We start from the raw sequence: 25,133 nt of genomic DNA, 5'->3' as shown, positions 1-25,133 counted from the left end.
CAACAGCGAGAGAAAATTTCCCTTGTGTGTGTGTGTATTCACACCAAATTGGCCTACCATACCTTCCCAACTATGCAAAGTATCCCATTAGCTGCATGCCATCAGGCTATTTACCATTTTCTATTACGTAAAGTTAGTGAACACGTTATCAAAATAACGTGCACACATTTTGTTTTGGCAGGAGAGAGAATACCCACGCAGGCACGCAATAGGCTACTTGTTGTTTTCTTTTACTCGGCTATCTATATATGGTTATCAGCACACAATGTTGAGCTAATTCACTAACTCAATACTCATCATGGATATCACAAGTTTTAAACAACGAAAACAGAAAGGATGGAGGCAGCAAAGCTAGGAGTTATTCCAGATGGACAAGAACAAGGTAGGCAATTGGTGTGCTTGTCAGAACGTTAGACTGCACTAAAGCCAGACGTCACGTTACGCTAGAACAAAACTAAAGGTAACTTTAGCCTGTATAGGGCTGTATCAAGTTGTCCAAATGAATAGGTCATTGTAGACGTTGTCGTTGTATTATTGTATGTGGATGTTGTTATGCTATGTAGGCTACTTTTTTGCTGACTGACCAATGCACGGACCTAAAACGGACAAATATTGTTCACGAGTGATTTTTTTTTTTGAGGGGGGGAGGGGTGATGGGTGTGCGTACCATAGGATTAATTCCTGCAGGCGCCCTTGCACACACACACACACATACACACACCCTCAGAGACACCTCATCCTCTTTTGCAATCTTCCCCTGCATCCTGCATTGCTTCCTGAAACATTTCAGAGCTTTCTGTAACGTCACACTGCACGTGTCTTCAGAAATGGAAAGCATAGGACCAGTGTTGGGAACGTTACTTTAAAAAAGTAATTAGTTGTAGTTACTCCCTACTTGTTCCAAAAAGTAACTGAGTTAGTAACTGAATTACTCTATGATAAGAGTAAATCGTTACCAGGGAAAGTAACTATTTGCGTTACTGTTACAAAAAAAAGTTGCTATATGTCAAAGAATTTGGATTTATTGAGCAGTTTTGAGCAGCCAGTTGAAATGAGTGGAACAGACAGGTGTTTGTAGGCTACATAACTTTCGATATTTATTAGATTGATAGATAGATAGATAGATTATTGATCCCCAAGGGGAAATTCAAGATATTGCACATCGACAGACCTACGGTTGACTTCCGCCTGTGTCATAGGTTTTTGTTATGAGGCAGAAAGATCTAACTTTTGCTGCTTGGATGACTTTGCTCCGAGTCCTTATTTGCTAGTGGATGGTGAGCTATCATCTGTGGTGGAGGTATCGGTGTTTTGGGCCACTATCTTTAGATGCGTGTGTGAGATGCTTCATAAATTAGAGTTGCTTACAATGGTCGCTCCTGGACATAATGTACACATTACATGCACGTTCTTGCCTTGATGAATTTGAAGTAGTGCTTATATCTCCACCTTGAAAATGCCAACTTTTTGGATTGCTCCTGACCTCTACTGTTTTGTTGAATCTTTTAGCTGTTGTGTGTGTGTGTGGCACGTGTGCTGGCAAGTGTGTAAAAACACTGGCTCTGATTGGCTATCATGAAACATGACTCTGCCTTAGCCAATCATAATCGCTTACGTCGTTATTAACCCACCTCCTCACTAGTTGTGAGCCAGGGTGCGTTCGGATTACACAGTTTATTCAATCAATGCATAGTAACGCACCGCATTTAACGTCCAGTAACGTTAACGGCGTTGTAACGACGGGAAAAGTAATTCGTTAGATTACCCCGTTAGTGAAAAAATAACGTCGTTACCTAACGCCGTTCTTTTAAACGGCGTTATTCCAAACACTGCATAGGACTGACTGACCTAGAGTCAGTAGCCCTACAAGAGAGAGACACATTGCTGAAATGACACCAACAGTTTGTACCATCTGAGCAACCAAACAATCAAATCCATCAGACATATCAGGAATACAAGTGTGATGCCCCATGTCATTCTACATAGTTTTACAGAGGGCGAGAGCATCCTCTAATCGTGTGAAAACAATCCTAATCGATCAGGATTAGGCTCTGATTCATCCTCAAACACTGCCTCTCTGTCTGCGACTCAGAAACCCATCTGATTCCGACTTGTGTCTGCCGCCTTGCATAGCAAAAGCCTGCATAATGCCTGTTGTACTCAAATCCAAACATGCTCTTCTGACGGGGAAGGGATTAATCACCCAGAGCCATTCAGGGAACTCCCATGATGCAGTGGGAAGCCAGTCTGGCAGGCACTCACCTTTTCTCCAACGCTTCCTTTCGCTCCATCTGACCCCACCTCGCCCTGCAAGAAGCAAACAGATGGAGAGCATGAAAGCCCTGAAATGTCTGCTGTCATGTTCGCCACAGTCCCTGGGACGGGCTCCACATTGCCCCATTTGTTTTGATACAATATTAAACATGCACTAGTGCAATAATAGTCACTTGCTTAAGGTTTGATGCATTCCATGCATTAAGTATCACAGTAGCACATTTATAGTTGTGAAACCTCAAGATATCAGAGGATTGCAAACATGATACCTTTATTTTGTTTCATTCCATGACTTTAACAGATTGTATAATAACACTCCAAAAGGTCATAGGAGACATTCACCTAGCGCAAAAGTAAATTTACTGTTCTGTATGTTTTTTTTTCTGGTTCTGAGCTACTGAGCTTCCCACAGAGACGATCCAAGCTGAACTTTACACAGCTAGCCATTGTGCGGGCGGAAGTGCATTATGGAAGCCATGCGGCGATCAATATCCCACAACTCAAGACACTTTATTTTGAAACTGGATAATCCACACCGGCTGAGGTAGAAGATTTCACTGCGGTGATTTAACCTGATCCCTTTCTACAGATTATATTTGCTTTAGTCCTGAGGTACTTCATATCTCCACACAGACTCTAGTGGCTAAACAATCAGTTTTTTTTTTGGCGGGAAAAAAGGAGCCCCTCGCAGAATATAAATTGTTTGGATTATCTTGATGCCCCAGTTTCCATGGGACAGCGTGAGCAAGGCGACTAGCGTAACACATACAGTTCATGGCTACTGTAGGGTGATAAGGACCGCACACTATTCTATTTCAGGGAGCCATTTTTATTGGGCTTTAAAATCTTATTCAGGGGTGTGGTGAGATGCCTACATTTTAGGTTGCCGCATAAACATGGGACAAACATGTCGAAGGACATGATTTATCTGTGTTGGGATTACATGACATAGGCCTACCTTACTCCCAGGCAAGCCATCCAAACCAGGGAAACCTTGAGAACCTTTATCCCCCTAAGATAGAAAAAGAAAAAACATTACCAAAGACTTACTATATGAGGGGTGGAAGTGACAACAGCATAATAATCATCAATCATCAAATATATCTCTGAGTGTCAGACTTGTGAAGTTCTATTTTAGCCTAACACACATAGTGTTGCAAAGAGAGAGTCACTGTTGCCAAATGTTGGGCCTCATGAGGCAAGACAAATGTCCAGTGGTAGAGCTTTACAATTTAAACGCGATGTCCTTCGATTGGATCGTGTTACATGAGCTAATATGTCCCCACACAGCTATCTTAACATCCGCCATGGAAACACGTCTTGGATTAGCACATCCTCTACACGCGGCAATGAATATATTTATTGTTGAAGTGTGGCTTGTGAGAAATCCCTCCATGGTCCCTTGCTGAATCCCCACGGGATACGAGGAGATATATTGGGTGTGATTATGCACATGAACATGCTGCTCTCCTAATCCCAATGCATTTCAGAAATATTGCTTATAAGAAAAATAACTGAGAGATATTGTAATGGGAAGAAAAGTGGGAGACAGGGCCAAAAGTGGACCATCGGGAAGAGTCAATCAGCTCCCAGCTGATTTTGAGTTTTAACATTACTAACACACATTATCATAGATGCATCATACCAAAGTTCTTTCTATTGGGATTAACCTGACACAAAAAAACTGCTAGCATCAACCAAACAGAACAGGAATATTTTCTTACACAAAGTGAAACGCAATGCAGTCTCATTCTTAAACATTGTGGTGTTCTGCTTGCATATCTGAGCTCAGGCTAAGATTGAATTTAAACAAAGAAGCTCATTGAAAAAGCCCTGACTGACTGAGCACAGCCTGGCCATTCAAACTGAAAGATATGAAAGATCTTGGCTCCCGAAAAGGGGCATGCTGTGTCAACAGAGCCATCAGGGGCCGTCATACCCAGAGATGCACTTCCTGAGAGAATGCAATGGCTTTCGGACTTCTTAGAACAGACTTTAGCTTTCATTGTCAAACTTGTACGTTCTGTAACTGAAGTTAGCTATGGACTTTTTTTTGCTTACTGTCACATTGTGTGAGTTGGAAGAATCTTTTTTACAGCAGATATACCTTCACTGATGCATACAGATGCAGTACTAGGCTATAGGCAATATTATTGTGTACTTCATGAATTTGTCATACTAATTAACCGAGAGAGAAAGAGAGAGAGAGAGAGAGAGAGAGAGAGAGAGAGATTCCTATTAAAAGCTGAAGGAGTAAAAAGGCATCAAGACGAACAAAGGTGATGGTTTTTGTTTAAGGAAGAGCACTTCATTCTGCTAATTGTACAATGAAATACGCCACGGAGCCGAGAATACAACTCAGAATGGCTTTGCAGGAGCTGGAAAAGCTAACAGGTCTGGCATACATCTCAGCGGCCCATTGACGCGCCAACTTGTCTGCCAACGGCAGCAGTAACCCAGAAGAGATGCTTCAGAGCGCCATACCTTCATGCCAGGGTTTCCTGGGTATCCATCCTCTCCAGTCTCGCCCTGGAACAAAAAAAAAACAGCTAGTTAGCAAATGAGTCAGTGCTAATTCACATGCATAGAATTCCCATGAGGCCATGAGGAAGAGTGGACGTAGCTCTGCAGGCTACGGTTGGTGCTGTCTGCCTCATCCAGCTGTGGAGGTAGGGAACGGGGGGATGGGCAGTAAAGGACAGTCCCTTGCTGACACATTAGTAAGTGGATTTGAAGGGTCACTTCATGGTGCTGCTATTCTCCAGCAGATCGTTACAGCTGTTGCAGGGCCCCCTTTTTAACACAGTGGACCAGGCAGCTGCAACTGTATAATATTACCCATTAATTGGGAGGCCGCATGCTTCCAGACATACATAGTGACCTCGTTGGACGTGCTTCGCTGCACAATGGACTTGCCTGACCAAGTGAAAACACATTGTAAATTGCATTGCTACTAAGACATGTGTGAGTGTGTGTGTGTGTGTGTGTGTGTGTGTGTGTGTGTGTGTGTGTGTGTGTGTGTGTGTGTGTGTGTGTGTGTGTGTGCGTGGATGTGAGTTCAGCCACATACTAGAGAGTTTGACCTATAAGTGAACAGGGACATGCTTTGCCATAAGGATCATATAATGCACTTCTCAACCCTAACTTCTAATGATAATGGAAGAATGCTTAATAAATGCAGATGATGTGTTGGATCAATTCAGATGATTGTTACTCTGGTGGTCAAAGGGCAAATGAATAATTCCATATGTTAAATAGATAAATATCTATATATAATATAAATATAATAAAATAAGTTGCTTTTAGCAGATCCACACTCTTAAGATGTTCTTAAGATTACTGGTCCTAATATCAGTGGACAATACAGAGGACATATGCAGGGGATAAGGAGGATAGTACTTTTGAAAGCACTGTGAAAAACATCAGTTGTACAGTAAGATCTTAATTTATGGCATAATACTAGGCCTACTTTTAGTGCTTTTGTGCTTGCAGAGACTGCATATCTGCTAATACTAGGATTTAGGAGCAAGACCACGAAAAATGGATTTTCTTTAGTGGAAGCCACATCCTAACTGCCCACAACTTATCTCCTCGATTTCCTGAAGGACTGTGGATTAACTAGGGGTTTGTAATCCTTGCCAACAGAATTAAGGTCTTCCCCATGACTTTCAACATGATAATGAATGATATTCAACAGGACGTCAACACATACTGTAATCCTGCTAAAACCTTCCCGTGTAGGTCATAATCATGAGAGAGACAAAAACCATAGTAAATGTTAGTGTGTTATACCATGCAAGGAGGAAAACCAATTTGCCAACAATATTAATTAAATGCTATTCAATATTCTCTGGTAATGACAACACGTGGCAAGCTTTTCTTGTAGGTTCATGTCAGACAGACTTGGGCAAACATAGCCCATTACTACAAAATGTCTTGATTAATTTGTTCCAGATATGTCCAGTTGACGCTCAGCTCTTAGCTTTGCCCCGGCAGCCTTATATCTGACATTGTTCACTTCACATCGCACAGTCAGATCAGGCACTGTTCACATGTCCTACAGTACCTCTAGCTTCTTGCTTTAATGGAGGTCACGCATGTTAGCACAGCATGTGAAGCGCGAGTCTTTGCAAGTCTGTGCCAGTCTTTTGTGTCTATTAGCACTTCACATCCCAGAAGGATTTTTACACCGGGCAGATTTATATGTATTTATTCATCTCCAGTTTCCATAACTTGAGTGTTTTTGTCATTCTTGTGCAAAAGTAAGCAGAAAAAAAAATAGTGTCGAAGTGATCGAAGATGGAGGACAAATGATATCCTTGACTATGAGCGTGAAATGTGTTTGATATTAAGTTGACTCTTCAGTTAGTCGTATTCAAATGCCTTTCTCCCAAGAAGCAATGACAGAATACACGCACACAGCAGGATACTCCCTAAATCCCTAAATGCATGACAAACGTGCTTCATTCATGGTTAATGCAGGGTTTTTTTTATCTTTCTTTAGGCACTGCCAAAAAGACATGTTTCTATTCATGAATTCCCTGATCTAAGGAACTGTAGGTTAGCCCTCTGCTCTGAGTCTTAGTGAAACGCAAAACTGGAGCAAAAGTTCATCAGAAAACAGATCAGTGATGGTGGCGTAAGCTAGGCAGTAGATGCATCTTTATGACACTCAATGAACAAAGCCTCCCAGCTGGAGAGATTCCACTCAGAGCCATAATGGCTGTTTCAAAAGCACTCTGTTAAACAATGATGTCCGCCTGTTAACAAGCTCCAGCTTTGTACAGATGGATGGATGCTGGTATGGGCTTCATTGGTGAGTTAGGTGGCATGAATTCTTTTGTTGGGTGACTGCTGGGCTATTATCCCAGAAAAGTCAGATGATAAAAAAGTGCATGACACTTCTCGAAAGATGGATCACATACAACATTTTAGGATCTTTACAAATTGCTTTTGCATTCACTGCTGAGCACCGGACTTGTTCTATGAATATCCGTGTAGAGCTCACTGCTATTCTAAAGGGACATCAAACATTCAAAGCCTGCCAGTTTAAAACCCTGTAAACCTGATAAGCCCTCTGTCAAACAATAGCTTTGAATGACATGCGCAACTCTGCCTTCAAGCTGTATAGAGTGATCTATACCCAAGCTCTCTCACTCCCTAGACCTGATTAGACTATCAGCAGTTAGAGCAAATAATACCTTTAGGCATAAGATGATCACTTTCAGTCACCGCATATGTGGTCTCTGAATTACTTTGACAGCTTTGTTCCACACCTGCTTTCTGGAACTCATCTCATCTCAGAAAGCATTCTCCATCACTTGATTATAAAGCATCCAAACTAATTGGAGGTAATAATAACTTATCATTCTCCGTCCCACCAGTGGAGCAGTTTTCTGTCTAATTTCATCTGGACAACAAATTAATGAAATTGGAGTAGGGGAGTGGATGAAAGGTCAAACAATTTCATTTTTGTCCAGATCAATGTTATTGAATATTTAATGAATACACGCTGGACAGAACCACGGAAGAGAAAAGTCTGCACTGTTATCCTCTAACTAAGATTTGGCAGCACTTGCCCCGAGCACTAATTAGAGATAATTGCTCTTTGTGTTGATGAGATAATTGATGCCAAGATTATTGATGACAGTGATTCATATCCCCTTTGCATTGCATAAAGCTTTTCAAATGCAAAGCCGTGAAAAAACAGTTCAGCTTCTACGAAATGTGTGTCAATAAAGGCAGACAGGATGAGAAAATTGTTTTCTAATCACTAGTAGGCTGGGCTGCAACTTTTGTTGACTTTCAAAAAGCTTTTCAAATGTGTTTACACAAAGGGTCACCGTAATTGATCTCTGAGGAAAGTATTTGAGCTAGCAAACAAAGACAAATCAATAAAATTAACTTTCCTCTCTTCATCCCTAATGAATTTGGTAACAAACTCAATGCCACTTTCCAAACGAAGAACATACTAATTACAGAGAGACTGTGGCCAAAAGAGCTCAATTCTCCCTCCTCACGGCAAGCCAGTGTTGTAGGTACAGTGATTTAAAGTCCAGCGATCCTCGCTGTTCCCAACAGGAATTCCGGAGTGCCAGCCGAAAACAAAACAAACCACGGTCCTGAAAAATGTCCTCGTCCGTGGAACCACAACGTCGTAATTGGGCCACTGACCTCAAAGGCCATCTGGTCTTAATAGGCATATCACCACCTGTTCATCCAAATGAATTCCTCTCATTCCCCAACTAAGGGCCTCTACTCTCTCCAAGACAGCACGGGTATTGCTGGAGCCAGCCCAGATTACCCCCAAAGGCTTTCTAGACAGCCCAGATTACCCCCAAAGGCTTTCTAGACAAACACTCGACTGCTCTCGGGCAGCCAGGCAGTCAGGCAGTTGTTTTGTGAAGAATATCTCATGTGAAATAGCACCAAGTGTGTGAACATGTAAAAAGTGCAGTATTTAAAAACAGCTGGCCTAGACATCGGTGTGTCCTCTGACATCAGTACGCAAGCCTAAGTACTGTTCCGCTACGAGAAGAATAAAAGAAGTGCACAAACAAACTCTAAAGGTTAAATGGATTACTCTTACCCTGTCGCCTTTATCTCCTTTTTGTCCTGGAAGTCCTGCCAATCCTGGCAAGCCCGGATCTCCCTTCAGGAATAATAATAATAATAAAAAAAACAAAGTCAGACTCAAATGATGTGACTTTAATGGAGAGTAAACAAATTCTTTTTTTCCCCTTCCTTCCTGTGGATGCTGTCAAAGTTAACCTTAACGGTGTGACAGAAATTCCAACAGACATCTCCTACCAGACTTCAATGAACTTCTATCTCTGTGTACTTCAGAGAAGATTAGTGGGACACGACAAGTGATTAAGAACATGTCTCCCACCAAACACCCGCTCGTTTGTGCCAAATTGTGGCTAATAAGCTTTTATTTCTGCCTCTGGCCAGCGTCCAAGAACACACATCAGACAGAGCTGGGCCTTCTAATTGGACATTGGCTTTAGCGTGCAGCGCTACCTTTCAGCCATGGACTCCCAGACCCACTGCTGCGCCCGCAGGCACTAATGTATGCAGTTGCATGGTGCAGCGTGGGCGTAATTGAGAGAAGGAAAAAAAAAACAGCCTCACCTTCTCCGCAGAGCACTGGCACTTGTCGCCGGACTGGAGCATGGGCTGCGAGAGCATTCTGGGAAGGTAGCCCGTGACCGTGGGAGGACGCGTAACAGCCGGCACCTCCTTGGGCGAACACTGTTCAAAATGATGGAGTGCTTTAGTGATTCGGCCGGACTAATTCGGCTGAGAGCCAGCCCTAAAGACATCCCAGTAAACGATTACCCTGAAAACAAACAGCCTTTTTTTTTTTATCTCAAACGCTGCAATTATTTGTGTGTGTGTGTGTGTGTAGGGAGTGTTTGACAGCGTGTTTAGGGCTCGGTGGATTCCGATGCATATTTACATCCAGCCTCTGCGCGAGAGCTAAGTAACATAACCCTGGTTTAACAGCATAGCTATTAACACGCTAATGGCAGACGGCTAATGATGTCCTCTGTCACTGCTCACACGAGCACAGAGTCTTTCTTAATTGATCCTGAGGAACATGAGCTGAGGAGAGACCTGAGCTCTAGAGCTCTCGAGACATTGCAAGATACTCCTGTGACGAAAACAACCAGCGACCGGGAGTTGTTCCAGAACCATAAATACTAACTCAGATGGTCCTGACAGTCAGACCACTAGCTCACCCACCCAGTAATGAAGACGCAAACACTAACCAAGTCTCGTATCATCAAATACAAATGTAAATCTACTGTGGGTGCCGAAACACTACTACACTGTGATTCTTACAAGAAAACATTTGCCTCTGTTTAGAAGTAAAATATATGTGTTAAAATTATAGTCCTATTTATGATTCATTTTTATTAAATATTTATCTTGCCGTACCTTAATGGATAAGTTTACATAGAAATTGGCAGCCAACTACAGAAATGCACTTTAAATATTATGGGTGATTTGACAGGGTAGCTCTTACCGTGGACCCAGGGGCCTCGCAGCAGTTTACCATCTCTGCCAGTTGAGGATCGCAGAAGATTAAGATTTGCTGCAGTTCAATCTGTACCAAAACAAAGCGGACAGCATGCAGAGAGTGTTAGATTATAAAAGGTGGAATTCAATATCAATATACTGGTAGTGTTTTCACTGTCTCTATAAGCTACACTGACACAACTGTCAGTGTTTACAATCAAAATGTCCGACAAATCATCAGAAAACCCCTGTTACTTAGTATAATGTGCTTATTCATCATGTTCTTTGTAGCAATTTATTCCTTAACTGTTGCAACATTACATTGCTATATTCATTGCCAAGATTTTCAGATGATGATGATGCTCTATTGACTTACTGACAGAAAATCACCTGTAGGAATCACCAATGTCTTTTTCACAGCTAAAGAGAAAAGAGGTGGCTTCACTCACGTCCACCGGCCTGCCGTCCTCTACACGCGTGGTGATGAGGGTGCGCCCGCGCATGTCCGTGGAATCTCGCTCGTCCAGCTGCCTCCGCTCGATCAGCTTGCAGTCCAGGAAGATGGACACGATGCTGGTCTGCACGGCCACACCGAGCGTGTGCCACTGCCGGTCGAACAGGGCGTGCAAGTCGCGGCTCTTGAAGGTGTGATGGAGGCTGTTCTTCAGGAGGCCCAGGGACGAGAACTCCACCACTTTCTTGGCACCATCCACTACGATAGACACCTGTGCAGGGGGAGGGGGCAGCCGAACAAACATGCGAGATGAGTTACAGAGAGTCGAGAGGACTGACTTCAGTCATGTGGAAAAATACGTCTTTTCCAATCTCTTGGACAAATCACCTGAATATCCTACCTGACTGGTCCCCGACTGATCAAATATCTGCCAGAGATACCAGCGATCTTTCTTTGTGGTTTTCCGGAGCCGGAATGTGGCAACAATGGAGAATTCACTTGGCAGTCCATTCGGAAAAACCAATCTGCAAAAAATAATGTGAAAATGAAAGTCTAACGGTGGCTTTGTTGTTAAACTTACAGTATATATATAAAAAAACTGTTTAGGTCCCCCAAACAAAAGCTGAGTGCTGTCAGGGAAAAAATGCATTACTCTGTCCAAACAGTGGATCAGCTCTTATATGAAAAACTGACTTGCAGTTTTGTTTTGTACAAACTAGAAGAGTTCTCCAAAATGTATATGTTTTTTTTTTTTTTTTTTTTCTAAGAGAGTTACGCAAGGGAAGGCTTGATCAGCCTGCTTGCTTCAGACACAGCTGAGCTTCTGTAAGACCTTCTTAGGCATACCAATAATCAGATCCAATACTTTTCTGCTTTTGGAGTCAGACACAACACAGGCCTACACAAAAGAAAACCTCTTTGATATTTATGGAAAATATGATTCATGCATTCCTTCTAAATTTCATCTAAGCTCTTTGGTGTTTCTGGGAGAATATGGGGGAAAAAAAAAAACAATTGTTATCGACTCAAGCCTTTGATCAATCCTGCAAGTCTTACGTTAACGTCCACTCTCATCCACATGACCACAGGCACTCTAATGGCACAAGCCTTGCTTTACAGAAACAGAGAAAATCAATGACCTATATTGACCCGCAGGTACGGTGCCTTCAGAGGGAATATGAAAATGAAACTGGAAGAACAGCAAGTCTGTTTGCCTTCCCTCCATCCCCTATTCATGCATATGCAAATGGGCTCTCCCATTAGCTTAGAGAGCAGTACAGCTGTCAAAGGCAATTTAAAAGATTAAATGAAACTCCTGACAGACTCTTACTACAATGCATAGGCTCTGAGAAAGGAATCGGCCCCCACCTCCCCCCACATCCCCAGCAGTAAAGCGCTGCTCGTCATTTCATAAAGAATGTGCTTAATTGCCTAGAACTAGAGGGTAAGATATAATAAAATGCTTTATCAGCTAAAATTGGGGAACCAAAACACAATCAGCAAATATTACAATGACAAAAAGGCAGTCCAGGAAGTCCTTTTCAGAGTGGAGGCTCTGAGGAAGAGAATGAGAGAGAGGGAGAGAGAGAGAGAGAGAGAAGAAGAAAGAAAGAAAAAAGGAAAGAAAGAAAGAGAGAGAAAGATGGTAAAGAAGGGAGGGGTACTTCAGACAGGCTCACAATTAGGACTTGCTCCAATAGATCATTTTCTATTCAGTCAGTACTACTCTCCCCCTGCAAAACGTATCTCTGGCACTCAGTGGGAACGGTGGAAACAGCAGATTATTTGAAATGATATATGTGCTGACTTTAAGTCACAGCAAGATCAAATGCTTTTTTGTGCAACGAGAATAGACTGTGGACGGGGTGGATAGAAGTGTGGCCCGAAGGCTCTCCAGTCATGTAGCGGGGCGGTGGCGGCCAGGCCATCCTTAATAGTCTGATTTTCTCCAGAGATGGCCCGTGAAAGAGCGAAAGAACGCAATTAGGATTCCAGCCCTATCCCACTAGTTATACATATAAAAGCAAGAGTGCTGGCTTTGTAGTATCAAGCTCCAGGACAACTGGTGCCTTGAGATTTTTCTAAAGGTTTTGAAGTTGCTGAGCCATCAGTTCATAAAGTCACACTAAAATACTTGTGCTTATTGATTAGCCCTCAGTTCAGTTGGAGAGTGCAGGAACGGGAAATATGGGACTCCTGAAGTACATCATGAGGGCACTTTATAGGCTGCGATGATGACCCAATGAGTGCAATTATCTCCCAGAGAAAATACAGGCAGGGTGAGGGGGTGTTCGCCAAAACATGCTATTGGACAACATGAGCAATAGTTTCTGTAAACACCCAAAACAAACTACAATAGTTACGGTACATATTTATGATGACATTACCATTTTGGGGGTTGAAAGGCTATACTTACTATATACAAATGTCAAATGTATCCTCTGTGAGTGACAAATAAATAGATTTTTTGAAATCACAGGTACTGTGTTCAATAGACCTTCTGCACAGACACAAAAATTGGTCTTTTTGTGAGAACTTCAAAAACATCTACTCTTCAACAGACCGAAAACCTCACAGAAACTGCTCAAAACTACAGGCAAAATAAAAGGGAAGTGCTCCAAAAGAGAGAGAGAGACTGAAGGAGAGAGAGAGAGAGAGAGCTGCATTGGTAGGAAGAGAGAGTGAAAAGTGAAAGAGAGAGAGAGAGAGAGTTGCATTGGTAGGAAGAGAGAGTGAAAAGTGAGAGAGAGAGAGAGAGTTGCATTGGTAGGGAGCAGTGCTGGCAGGCGCTGGGCAGTGGCCAAACATGATCCAGACTGCGAAAGATGAGCCTGCCTGCATTTCCTGAGGGTAAAGTGAGAGATGTTTGGAGTTTGTGCATGGGGCTCCTTCGCTCCCTCTACCCCCCAGCTGACGAGCACCATCACCTGTCAGAATGTTCCGATAATTGAAGATGGGGGAGGGGGGTATCTCTCTCACCCTCTCTCTCTCTCTCTCTTTCCCTCTATATCTCTCTCTCTCTCTCTCTCTCTCTCTCTCTCTCTATGGTGTGTTTTGCTCCTACAGTGCCAGTCTGCAGACAAACACTAGCAGACTACCAGAGAGCCCAGTGAGCTGGTACGGGCCAGGGGAAAACCAGATACGTACACAACAGGGACTGACCGGAGTGACTTGGGGATTTGACGATGGAATAGATCGCAAATCACCTGCAGCAGCAATTCCTCTCTACAGACATGGAGGACTCCGAGACTGCACGGTGTGTTTACAGTATAGTGTAAAATCTAAAAATACACAAGCCTCCTCATTCCCTGGGACACCAACTGGGTGTTCTTTTTCACAGTTAGAAGAAGGGCAGAGGAGAATGGATCAACAGTGTCCCTACCCTGTAAACTCCAGTAGAGAAGCAGCTGGGGTGCACTGCAAATGGGTCCCTGGAATATTCCTTCATTTTATCCAAGTGTTTATTTATCTCTCATGAGAATAAGCATCTGAGGGTGTGATTACTGCTAATCCCAATCATCTCAGTAATTACCTGTATAATAACAACGTGTGTGCACAACATTATATACAATATTAATTTCTCATGAATATGGAAAACACTAAATTTAAGTAGTTCCGAAAACAAGCGTTTGTGTTTCTGTGTGCAGATTATCTAGAATTTAATCAAACAGTACATTACGCACACCATAAGACATGAATTCAATTTTCTGTCATTGTGCACAAAATGATCATTTCCTCGTTTAACATCATACACAGCAGTATGGGCAAATGACAGCACTAGGCCTGACAAAGAGAACAGGAAGGCAATAACGTGTAACCTCACAGTTTAATGAAATATGTTTGTTTGATCTATTCTTACATAACGCTTCTTTTATCTATCGAATAAAACATACGTGCAGCCCTCTATGACTTTTCCCTTGGCCTGCCCTGTGTCCATTCAACAGACTCAGACGGGCTGCCATCACAGTTTACTCTTATTAGCAAATGGAGGCAGATTTATCTCAAGTGACTAAGTGATATCTGGGTCAGTTCATGTCATCACGCCAGGAAAGCAGGCAACGGTTATACTGCTTTTTCTTCCGGATATCAGCTGAACTGGAGGCAAAGTTACACCCTGAGAAAATATTGGTTTGCAGCACGGAAACCCAATATTAACCTGGCACGTTTTCAACCCTCCAGTGGCCAGTGTGGGTGCTGATTTCATGCAAGGGGCTTTAGCTGTTTAATAGCTTAATGCGCCTTGCTAAACTACTCCGACAGCTTTGCAGTGCTGTACATTCAGTCCACAGTCATTCATCAAGCCCGAAAATAGATAACCAAACGGTTTTAATAGCTTGCATTTTATACTCAACATCCCACTGACTTGTTTTCAGACTGCAATTAGGCATGTTCCACAGAAGTAAAAATCACAATGGGAATACCTTTCCATTTGTGGGCCTTAGTGCAAATATTGTGCAAGTACAACCAAAGCAGCCTAATCACACAGAGACATCGAGAGAAAGAGAGAGAGAGAGAGAGAGAGAGAGAGAGAGAGAGAGAGAGAGAGGGAGAGAGAGAGAAAGAGAGAGAGAGAGAGGGAGCAGGCGAGCCACTGTCTCTTCACGCCCAGCCTCCCCGGAGCACTTACTCTGTGGGCTTAATGAGAGGCTTGCTGCCCAGGCGAAACATTGCTCTGTCCTCGACAACTTTTCTTAACAGGAACTTCTCAGCTAGATCAAATCCTGCAGTGGTCGAAGAAAAAGAACAAAAAAAAATATGCTTGAGTTAGATTTTCAGTGGCCAAAACTGTCTCAAAATATCAGCAATTGTACTCCGAGCTGAAGTCATCGCAAAATATTGCAAACAATGAATTTTGATCATGCTGCACAGTATATTTCTCATTTATCCGTAACTTGAACTGGCATCAGGATAGTTTTTCATTTGTCAGATGAAAACGGATATGTTTTTTCATAGTACCTGTGAATTCATGCGTTTCAGTCATACTTGATGCAAACCTGCTCTCCTCCAGCTTCAAGGGAGGACAAGAATGATCTAGAAATGAAACACCGCAAACAGACGTTACTTAAAAACTTAGCCTCTTTCATATTTCATACTGAAATGTTATTGAGTGGAGAGTTTTTCCACAAACTTTCATTTCAATGAAAAGACCACTTCTACAGAGCCCATTTAGTATTTCTGACAGGGGTAGAAAACTACATTACAACTTCTAGAAAAGAAACATAGACCCACCACATTTTAACACTTGGGCATAATACATGACTACATACAGTATGAAATGAACTTTTAGGGGGCTTAATGAGGGCTTAATGGGCGCATTTTTGGTGAGGTCTTGTGTCTCAACCTTGTTGTCTCAACCTGATATGTCCAGCTGTTGTGACAGCTCTCCAAACATGCACAACATAGTCAGAGTTCCAGCAAACTGCCATTGATGCACTATGGGAGAAAAGACATGCACTCAACTAATCTCCTGCGTTACTTTGGAAAAGGTGATGCCAGACAATAGCGATGTCACTAAACACTCTGTTGTAATTAGACACGTGAGGCCTCAGAGTCGTAATACAGTGTCATCATGCCCTCTGTTTTGTGGGGGGGTTGTGGACATCAATGAGAGGCAGTAAAGTTAGTCAGCCATGTGTCTACATGATGTCTGTCATCACAAACAATTCATTAACACTATAGGTCATCCAAACACCACGGGCAAATAAGCTTGTCAGAGGGTGTTAGAGAAAAACAGCTGACTGAACTTGAGTCTGGTCTGCAATGACCTCTTTAGTTAGGCAGAAGGGCTAAACATGGTGACCCAGACAGACTAAACATAAGTGAAGACAGAGAGACAGAATGTTGTCCTTTGAGTAAAATCAGACCAGCTAGTTAACAGAATACATACCAATTCGTTCATTTACTGCCATTCCACAGCTCAAAGGAATGGTATTTACAATCCATAGGAAGACAGTCCATTTCAGGAGGTTAGTCATGTCCTCCACCAAGGGTAGGAAAAGACTTCTTGGAAACCTAGAAATATATCAACTTAGTGACTGACAGCTCACACAAATGCAACTATTTATGTGAATGTTTACACACGACGAATGATGATGAGATGACAATATAGCCATATTTCAATGTGAAAACACTTTCTTTCTCATGTGAGGCTTCATAGGAAAATCTTTCACCTCTGTACATCAAACATGCAGGTTAAGAATCACTATGCAACCCAGTGCCAAAAATAATGTGATGTCATTTGGCCCCCTGAATCACTATCAACTTGACTTGCTTTGCAAAACATGATTTATTGGAAGATTAAGATGACTGCTTCTTGGCTCAGGTATTCTCTACATTTGCAAAACATTGCATTTGGTCAATCAAGGTGGAAATATTCAAGATTAAGAGATCAGATATTTGGCATTTTAATCCATCACTGTAAACGTTAAGCTCAACATTTGAAGACCAATTCAGCTCAAATGAATGTTGCATTTAACTGTATTCCAAAGACTGACGCGATGAATAGCTTTCTTGTCTTTCAAAGGTAATTTCACTTTGGTGTGTAATTTCTTCAGTGCATATACTGTTTGTGCACAATCTGCACGCCATTTGGACGTGTCTGGGGAAGCTTTTAACGCTCAAGAAAGGGCTGTTGACCTATGTTTTGAACTTGAACCTGAAACATGAATCCGCCGTCTCAGAGCTGTCTCGGATATGCAGTAACATATATCCCATTAATAAATAGTTGCTATAGATCACGTGGATCTTGACTCAGAAGGAGAGAAGCCAAATCTTCCACGTCCATCACTGCAGCGGAGCCAATGGTAAGTGTAGCCTTTCTCGGTTGATTCGTGTCTCACAGGAGATAGCATGGACTCAGAGTTAAAAAGTTGAAAACTTGTCAGATAAAGAACCACGAAATATGCAATGGCAAGTAGTTCCGATTGACAATATCAGAATTGTTGTGAACATACCATCATTCATTACTATGTTCTGAAATAGCCTACAATGACAATATTCCATATAAGCAAGATGTAACGTTTCAAAAAACTTATTATCGTGGCGAAACAACTTACAAAGAAACGACACAGTAAACTGACCCAGTGCGTGTTCTTCCAAACAGATAGGCTAATTCATTAATCATGACAGCAGAAAAACACTTGTTTATTTCCCAAGATGTAAAATAGCCGGATCCACCGGACGTGCATTGGAATTGGTGCCTAAAATTTGGAGCATGCACTTCACCAAAACAACTAAACCTCCCTTAGATACCCTGAACACTGTCCTGAAGGCACGACATTCTGATAGGGATGTTCATCTCTAACACATTAGATCAATGACACTTCTCAAAGAGACATCGCACTTACATCTGCCGCGGAACTTTCCTCCGAATCACAGAAAAAAAAACAATCCTTTAAGGGTTTTGTGACCACATGTTATCGTAATATGCTATTCCAAAGTTCACTTGGAAATAAAAAAGTGAGAATGGGATCACACGCAGGATCCTACTCCTTATTAGTCCCACTGACTGACCCTCCCACTCACTCATTACTAAAATACTTAGAGCGGACGGAGCCCGTATTATCATTGAGGACAGCCTGCTGCTATGACGCGTCACTTCACGAGAAGAAACACGTATTGTTTCATATTTTTTTCCCTCCATATAAAAACTCCAACTTTATTTTTTATTGAGAGGAGAAATGCTTGCTAAGAAATTCCACGGATACAGGAGTTGTTTTAGTAATATGCGACAGAAGTATTAGGCTATCATAGGCTATTTTGACTTAATGGGACACATACTGTAGCCTATGTCTAATTGTGCTATGGGTGGAATTTATAGACTATGTTTGTTTTCTCTTTTTGAATGGTATTATTGTATTATGAAATGTTTGACCGACATGCTATCAGTTGCATGAGTTTGAGACTATTTTAGTCGACCCGAGTCAAATGCCAATGTTTCGCAATGTCTGAGTAAAGATTTAAACTGAACATATTATCAACTATTCGTTGAATTGACTTGAAATTTATTTGATTATAGCCTACGTTTTCCTTTCGATTTGTAAAGATATAGACCACACACAAAGACACTTTCCATACAGCTGTTCATAACTGACAATGTGTGAAATAAGCCTGTCTCATTATAAGTTCAGGAAAGTATGTGGGACGGCGTAGTGGTGAACTTCCACGCACTAGAGGTGGCTTGGATGAAATGCCTGACATGTTTTGTCTAAAATATAACTGCTTTGTATTGTCAATATATAAATGTAAGTTTACGCCATCAACCATTAGATGCATCTGCTCTTAACATGAGAAAACGTAGAAACGTAGGCTACTTTATGAAGTTGGTCTGTGATGGATTGGTAACACTATCACCACATGGTCTGCCCCACATCCCGCACTTACAAATATACATTACAGTGTTGATGTTATGTTACAATACTGTTAGCTTGTTCTACAAAAATCTCTACTGTTTCAATGGTTCTTGCTCATTAGTACATATGCTGGGTTTTATCTGACATTAGAATATTTCAGCATTGTGCTTCTTCAAAACAAACATACATACATACTGTAGTAGGTCTCCGGATTCGTGAATAAAGCTCTCTGAGATTTCTGACTTGACTCCTGGCTGACTGAGACTTCATTTCTGAAACAATCCCTAGACAATTTAAGTTCCTACAATACAAATAAACAAAAACAAAAAAAACAGATAGCCTTTTAAGAGATGAGTGTCCCTCCTTGAACATTCTAGAACTTCAGTGGGTATTGCTGGGGGAAAATGTTTATAAATAAATGATATCATTGTATCATTATATCATAAATTATATAATTTCTTAATTTCCTTCTGGATAAATAAAGTATCTCTATCTATCTATCTATCTATCTATCTATCTATCTATCTATCTATCTATCTATCTATCTATCATTGCTCAGAGCATGGTTTAACTGGAAAGTTTCCTCGGAACAGATGCCCTATCTGTTCTCTCAATCTCTATCCCCCTGTTTCCTAGTTAGAGCTAATTGGGTCTGTGTGGAACCTAAAAGGAGAAAGTTCATGTAGCAGCAATGTTTTACCCAGGGGCAAAAAACTGAAAAAAGATATAAGGTATTGAACAGCAAGGAACATACAGTAAGAGTTATACCAGTTAGAATATACAGTTAACTAAAGACCCTTTCAATCTGTTTCTAGAGGATTTCCGATTGAAACATTCAAAAGCAATGCAGATACTTTGAAATGAAAATAAATCTGACTTTAGCGCAATGCTCTACAAAATGTTTACGTTAAAACTACTTTTGTGTCTGTTTTGTTTGTTTTGTTCCCAAATTACCATTGTTTCAATGTTGTTTTCTGTCCCACCAGAAATGCCTTAGGAACGCATATGTTTGTTTCTACAATTGAAACGACCTGTACCTACATTTAACTGTAATAAAGGATTCTATAACAGGGACACATTGAATGGCATTCTTTTTATCGATCTGAAACGTTGATTTTTCTCAAAACTCATTACTGAAATTCAAAGCACTGTTCCAATATCAGTTTTCGTAATGGGTTCTAGACATCTGTTTAGTCCTTAGAGTGAATAGTAGTATGAGTTCAGTTTGTATTTCCAATATTCTTCAAAATAACTGCTTTCCAAGAAAACAGAAGGGGCACAAAACATTGTGTACATGAAAGTTGTTTTTTCCCCTCTAACAGACTTGCACAACACCTGTTTTTGTTGCCACTGAAAAATGCTTTGTTGATAAATGAAACAACCGGCTTTCAGATGATGACATATGCTTGAGTAGCTTTGTTTCTGCCAAATACATTTCCATGGGTTTCATTAAAAAGTATTGTGTCCCATGCTCTAAATTGCCAGGTGTATGGCTTACTGGAAAAGGCTTTCAGAAAAGGGCACTTTGCCATTTGCTCACGTTAAAGCACTTGGCAAATACTGTCATTGTTGACAGTCCATCCTTAGTGACTGACCAAATATGAATGTGAGGTTGAAAACCCTGAACAGCAGACACTAAAAAGCTCTGGTTACTAATCCAACAGAAACTCCATAAGGATGCATGCAAGGAAGCATACTGCGTGTGTGCTAAACATAATAGATCAAAGCAAAGGGAGATACAGTAAACACAAGGCAGTTTACTCTATGATTTGATATTCATTGTTGACTGTCCTGCTGACTTAAACTCATATACCCTGCAGGTGAATCATTAATATACTAAAATATGTCATATGCAACTTTTGAAAGGAATAATAGTGAGCCACTAGTGCCACAGACCTTACATTAGCCTCAGATAATCTTTCAACAAAGCAAGACAGAAATAATGGATTTGCCAATATCCCTTCAGGTCATATGATCCTCTTTGGCCTCTATTTGTTCAATATATGGACACTGTGTACAAAGTTTTTTTAAAATCGTGAAAGTAGATTTTTTTGCCATCAATATATTGCTTGCTGGGTATATTTACCAGATAGAATCGTTTGCACTTGACAAGAAAGCAATGAACAAGCTGAGTAAATATGCAGCAAAGATTTTTCTTAAGACGTAAAAAAATATGTCTCAGGTTAAGTAATTTCATCAGAGATCAAATGGATAGATTGTAAGAGAATGAATAAACTGCAGTGACATGTTTTGCCATGCATCATTACTATTAAACACAATTAATCTTCAAATCTTGCCCAGCATTTTTATAGCAAAGTGTTTGAAAAATGTCTGTTTGAAAGGACGTATTTATCATCTTGATTGCTACCCTAAACTTGTACATTCACTCAATACTAAGCTTGAGCTTTGTTGGCTATTAACCACCATCGCAAATGACAGGTCAACCAAGAGATAAACCATTTCAATAACTGTATAGTTCTTCTTCATATGAATAAATACGATGGACGTATTTTTAGCCTTTTGTCTCCAGTGGCTGGATGACAATCAGGTAAAGATACAAACATAATTTAAATGTAATCTGTGGTTTCCCTTAAGTTTCAATATATACAGTACTTACCATCTACTGTTAGACAAAAACATGACAGAAAAATATGTGGCCAACCTAATTTAAAATCAATCATAAGGAGCACTTTGAGCAATGAGTAGTCCATATGTCATGGGAAAACCAATAACAAACCCCTCCCCTCTCTGTCATTGAGAACAAGACAAGCCTACAAATTAAACCATTTAGAGAAAAACACTGTCAATGGCGTTTCAAGGTGACTATCCCTAAACATAATACAAAGTTGTAGCTGCCTAGAACTTCAAACACAAGCAGAGAATGCACCTCCACACAGTAACTGTAACCAGTGTGATCAATTTTGAGGTTGTGTGAGGTCATTTTGTGACCTGATATCAATTTCCTCAAGCCATGTCCACTCGATAATCAAATGGCATATGGTATTTGGCTCTCTAATATTTAGTCAGTTTCATTTTCGGAAGTGATGTTGGAGTGTCTGCTTTCCTTCCTGATCATTTTCCATGCTGTGTTACATCGCTATAGCGACTGCTTGAATGAACTTCAACATGGCTTCCAAGTAGGTAAGCTGATGCTGTGTGTAAATAAAGCACAGAGTCATAACTGCTAAGCACAACATGCATTACATACAAGCCACTTTGCAGCGGCTTATATCTGACTCTAAACAGCACTGATAAACAAGATTTACGTCACAGAAAACATGATACATGATTTTGCCATGATTTTAATGTGTCAGGATATAAACATGAAGACAATCATTCTTCATAAGAAGCTCTCAAAAGAGGATGTTGTGCAGTAATTCTATGCAATGATGAATTAGTCATTCTAATTCTATCAACACTATGCTATGGATATCTGAATTTAACACAATTGTATTTTTTCTGATGATCCTGAGTTATTCACTCCATGATAACTACTGTGCCTCATTTAAACAGAAGTTGAGGAAATATTTTACCTTTAAGTTAACAGTGAATTTAATTGCATATAGCTCATAAGGTCTAGTTCATCATACTGTATTAAAATGTACATTTCATTTTTAATTCCTCTTTCCATTAGCATATACCCCAGCTGAAGAAAGTTGCACCATCAGGCTTTTGTCTGGATAAAAAGTAGGTGCTAAAACCTCAATACAGCCCTGTGCATGTTGAGGTAGATTAACTCAGAGTGGAGCATAGATCATGGATCATTCTGGAATTTTGAGTTGGACCTCACATTCTTTTGACTTCCAGTTTAAATAGTGTAAAACAGTTTTACAAACTTGTCAAAAGGGCTTTGTTGTATGCTGTAGAATTCTAAGTGAGATCATTCTCTCTCACGCTGGTTCCTTAAATAGCATCCTATTATCCAAAACCAGTCCTCTCCTCCTATCCTCCTCTGTAATTGTCAGCCTCGTATCAACTGACGCCTTTCACATTTATAATTATTAACATGAAACCTGACTGCACTGGGTTATATTCATATTTTGGGCTGGCTCATTGGAGGAGATGAAAACAACATAATCCTGAGAGTGGCTAGATGGCAAGCAGGGAATCTGAATGGAAATTCAATATAAGAAATTGCGGAGTTGGCAACTACGGGGAGTCCCTAAGAAAGTAGAGCAACATCTCATAGCTATGATACATGGTCCATGGTTGATGACACAGGAGTGGATGACATTTACGTGCATTTAAACAAAGCTGTATTTGTGTATTTTTCTGAAAGCCCACTCTTGTGAAGCAGTGGTGACTGAACAGCCATTGCCGATGATTCACGGTGACTTTTAATGTCAATTTGAGTTCTGAAATCACGTTCACCATCAGTTAAAATGCACACTATCTGTCTGACATTTGTAACTATCACTCCTGAAAGTGATAGTTTTACAAATAGGCCTACAGTATGACAAGAATTTTACTATGTCCTGTAAGATAAATCTCTCATGCTGAACCTTTTACAGTACATGTAACAGTAAATGACTGCTGAAAAAGATATGTTTTCACCTTTCACAATAAAAATCAGTTAAACAAAGCAAGGAAATACTGAACCATGATTTGGCATTTGAGGTAGGAAAAGAAATATGGGTGTTTAGGAAGTTGATTGGCTGAAAGCGAAGGGAGGTTATCTGACACGCACAAGAGTATCAAGGCATACTTCCTTATGACCACCGCACTGCAAAGTACACTACGCATGCACACACACACACACACACACACACACACACACACACACACACACACACACACACACACACACACACACACACACTCATGAACACACGCAAACACACACATAAAAATATATGTATACACATGCAGGCACACACACACACACACACACACACACACACACACACACACACACACACACACATAAATGCACACACACACAAACACACACACACACACAAGCATAGACACACACACACACACACACACACACACACACATAAAAGCACACACACACACACACACACACACACACACACACACGCACACACACATAAAAGCACACATCCACTCACAAGCGAACACACACACACACGCACACAAGCAGACACACAAACACACACACATAAACATGCACACATAAACACACACACACACACACCATTACCCCCACACTCCCAGTCACAAGCGAACACACACACACACACACACACACACACACACACATGCACATACACATAAAACACACACACACACACACACACACACACATGCAGGCAAGCACACACACACACACACACACACACAGTACTATGCGTTACAGTACAGTACAGTAAATGCAGTAACGCAAAATAAAACAAAAATAAAAACAAAAATACACTACTGTAAAACAGGCTTACATGTGGTGCACTCTCTGCCCAGCGTCCCTCATTGTCAGGCCATTGTTTATCACATGATCCACCAAGTTTCTCTAATATCATCTGAAATATTGTTCCGTGCATAGCCTCTTCAACCACTTCGTACTACTCTCTCTTTGTCTTCCTCTACCTCTTGCTCTCCCTGCCTCCATGCTTGCAAAGTTCTCAAAATGGCTCAACTGAGGCCTATTTGTGGCTGGCTGATTGGTGTTCAGTTTTGTAAGTATTTTCAAGTGTGTGTCTAAATGTTTTCAATCACGCAATGTGTTTTGTATTTTGAATAGATGTGTTGTCCCAATGGTACTAATGAGATTTCATTTATAAACAAAGTGTCTTATGTAGGCCTATGAAATGTAGTGTGCGGGAGCAAGTGTGTTGCAGGAAGGAGAAAGTGTGTTGCAGAATTGCAACTAAAGCGCAAAGCAGCGCTTTTGTTTAAGGTATGGTTACACTGTGTTTAAGGTAAAGTAACAAAAGCTTCAAGTTTTGTTACTTTGGTCTAAGCATGTGTCTACTCTATAGTGTTCAAGCAATGGGCAAAAACTGTAACACAAGGCTTGATCAGAATCCCCGCCCCGCTGCGTGACGTGTTTTCAAGCACGTGGGTTATCT

The 25,133-nt window shown here is 41.0% G+C and overlaps 1 protein-coding gene across 1 annotated transcript in view; it reads right to left on the bottom strand.

The window, feature by feature from the left end:
• LOC125311298 (collagen alpha-1(XIX) chain) overlaps positions 1-18,267 on the bottom strand; it is an 87,579-nt gene extending 69,312 nt beyond the window's left edge. The window contains exons 1-12 of the mRNA XM_048269194.1: positions 18,100-18,267; positions 16,641-16,765; positions 15,710-15,784; positions 15,381-15,474; positions 11,154-11,277; positions 10,749-11,024; positions 10,307-10,387; positions 9,409-9,528; positions 8,864-8,926; positions 4,759-4,803; positions 3,233-3,286; positions 2,263-2,307 (exon numbers count right to left, since the gene is read on the bottom strand). Of these exons, the coding sequence (XP_048125151.1) occupies positions 2,263-2,307; positions 3,233-3,286; positions 4,759-4,803; positions 8,864-8,926; positions 9,409-9,528; positions 10,307-10,387; positions 10,749-11,024; positions 11,154-11,277; positions 15,381-15,474; positions 15,710-15,784; positions 16,641-16,765; positions 18,100-18,101 (1,104 nt within the window). The 5' untranslated portion in view covers positions 18,102-18,267. The remainder of the gene's footprint in view (positions 1-2,262; positions 2,308-3,232; positions 3,287-4,758; positions 4,804-8,863; positions 8,927-9,408; positions 9,529-10,306; positions 10,388-10,748; positions 11,025-11,153; positions 11,278-15,380; positions 15,475-15,709; positions 15,785-16,640; positions 16,766-18,099) is intronic.
• Positions 18,268-25,133: the final 6,866 nt, after the last annotated feature.

Source organism: Alosa alosa, chromosome 18, assembly GCF_017589495.1.
Source record: "Alosa alosa isolate M-15738 ecotype Scorff River chromosome 18, AALO_Geno_1.1, whole genome shotgun sequence".
NCBI lineage: Eukaryota > Metazoa > Chordata > Actinopteri > Clupeiformes > Clupeidae > Alosa > Alosa alosa.
Note: the sequence above shows the minus strand (reverse complement) of the source record. Positions and strands in the feature narration are given on the sequence as shown.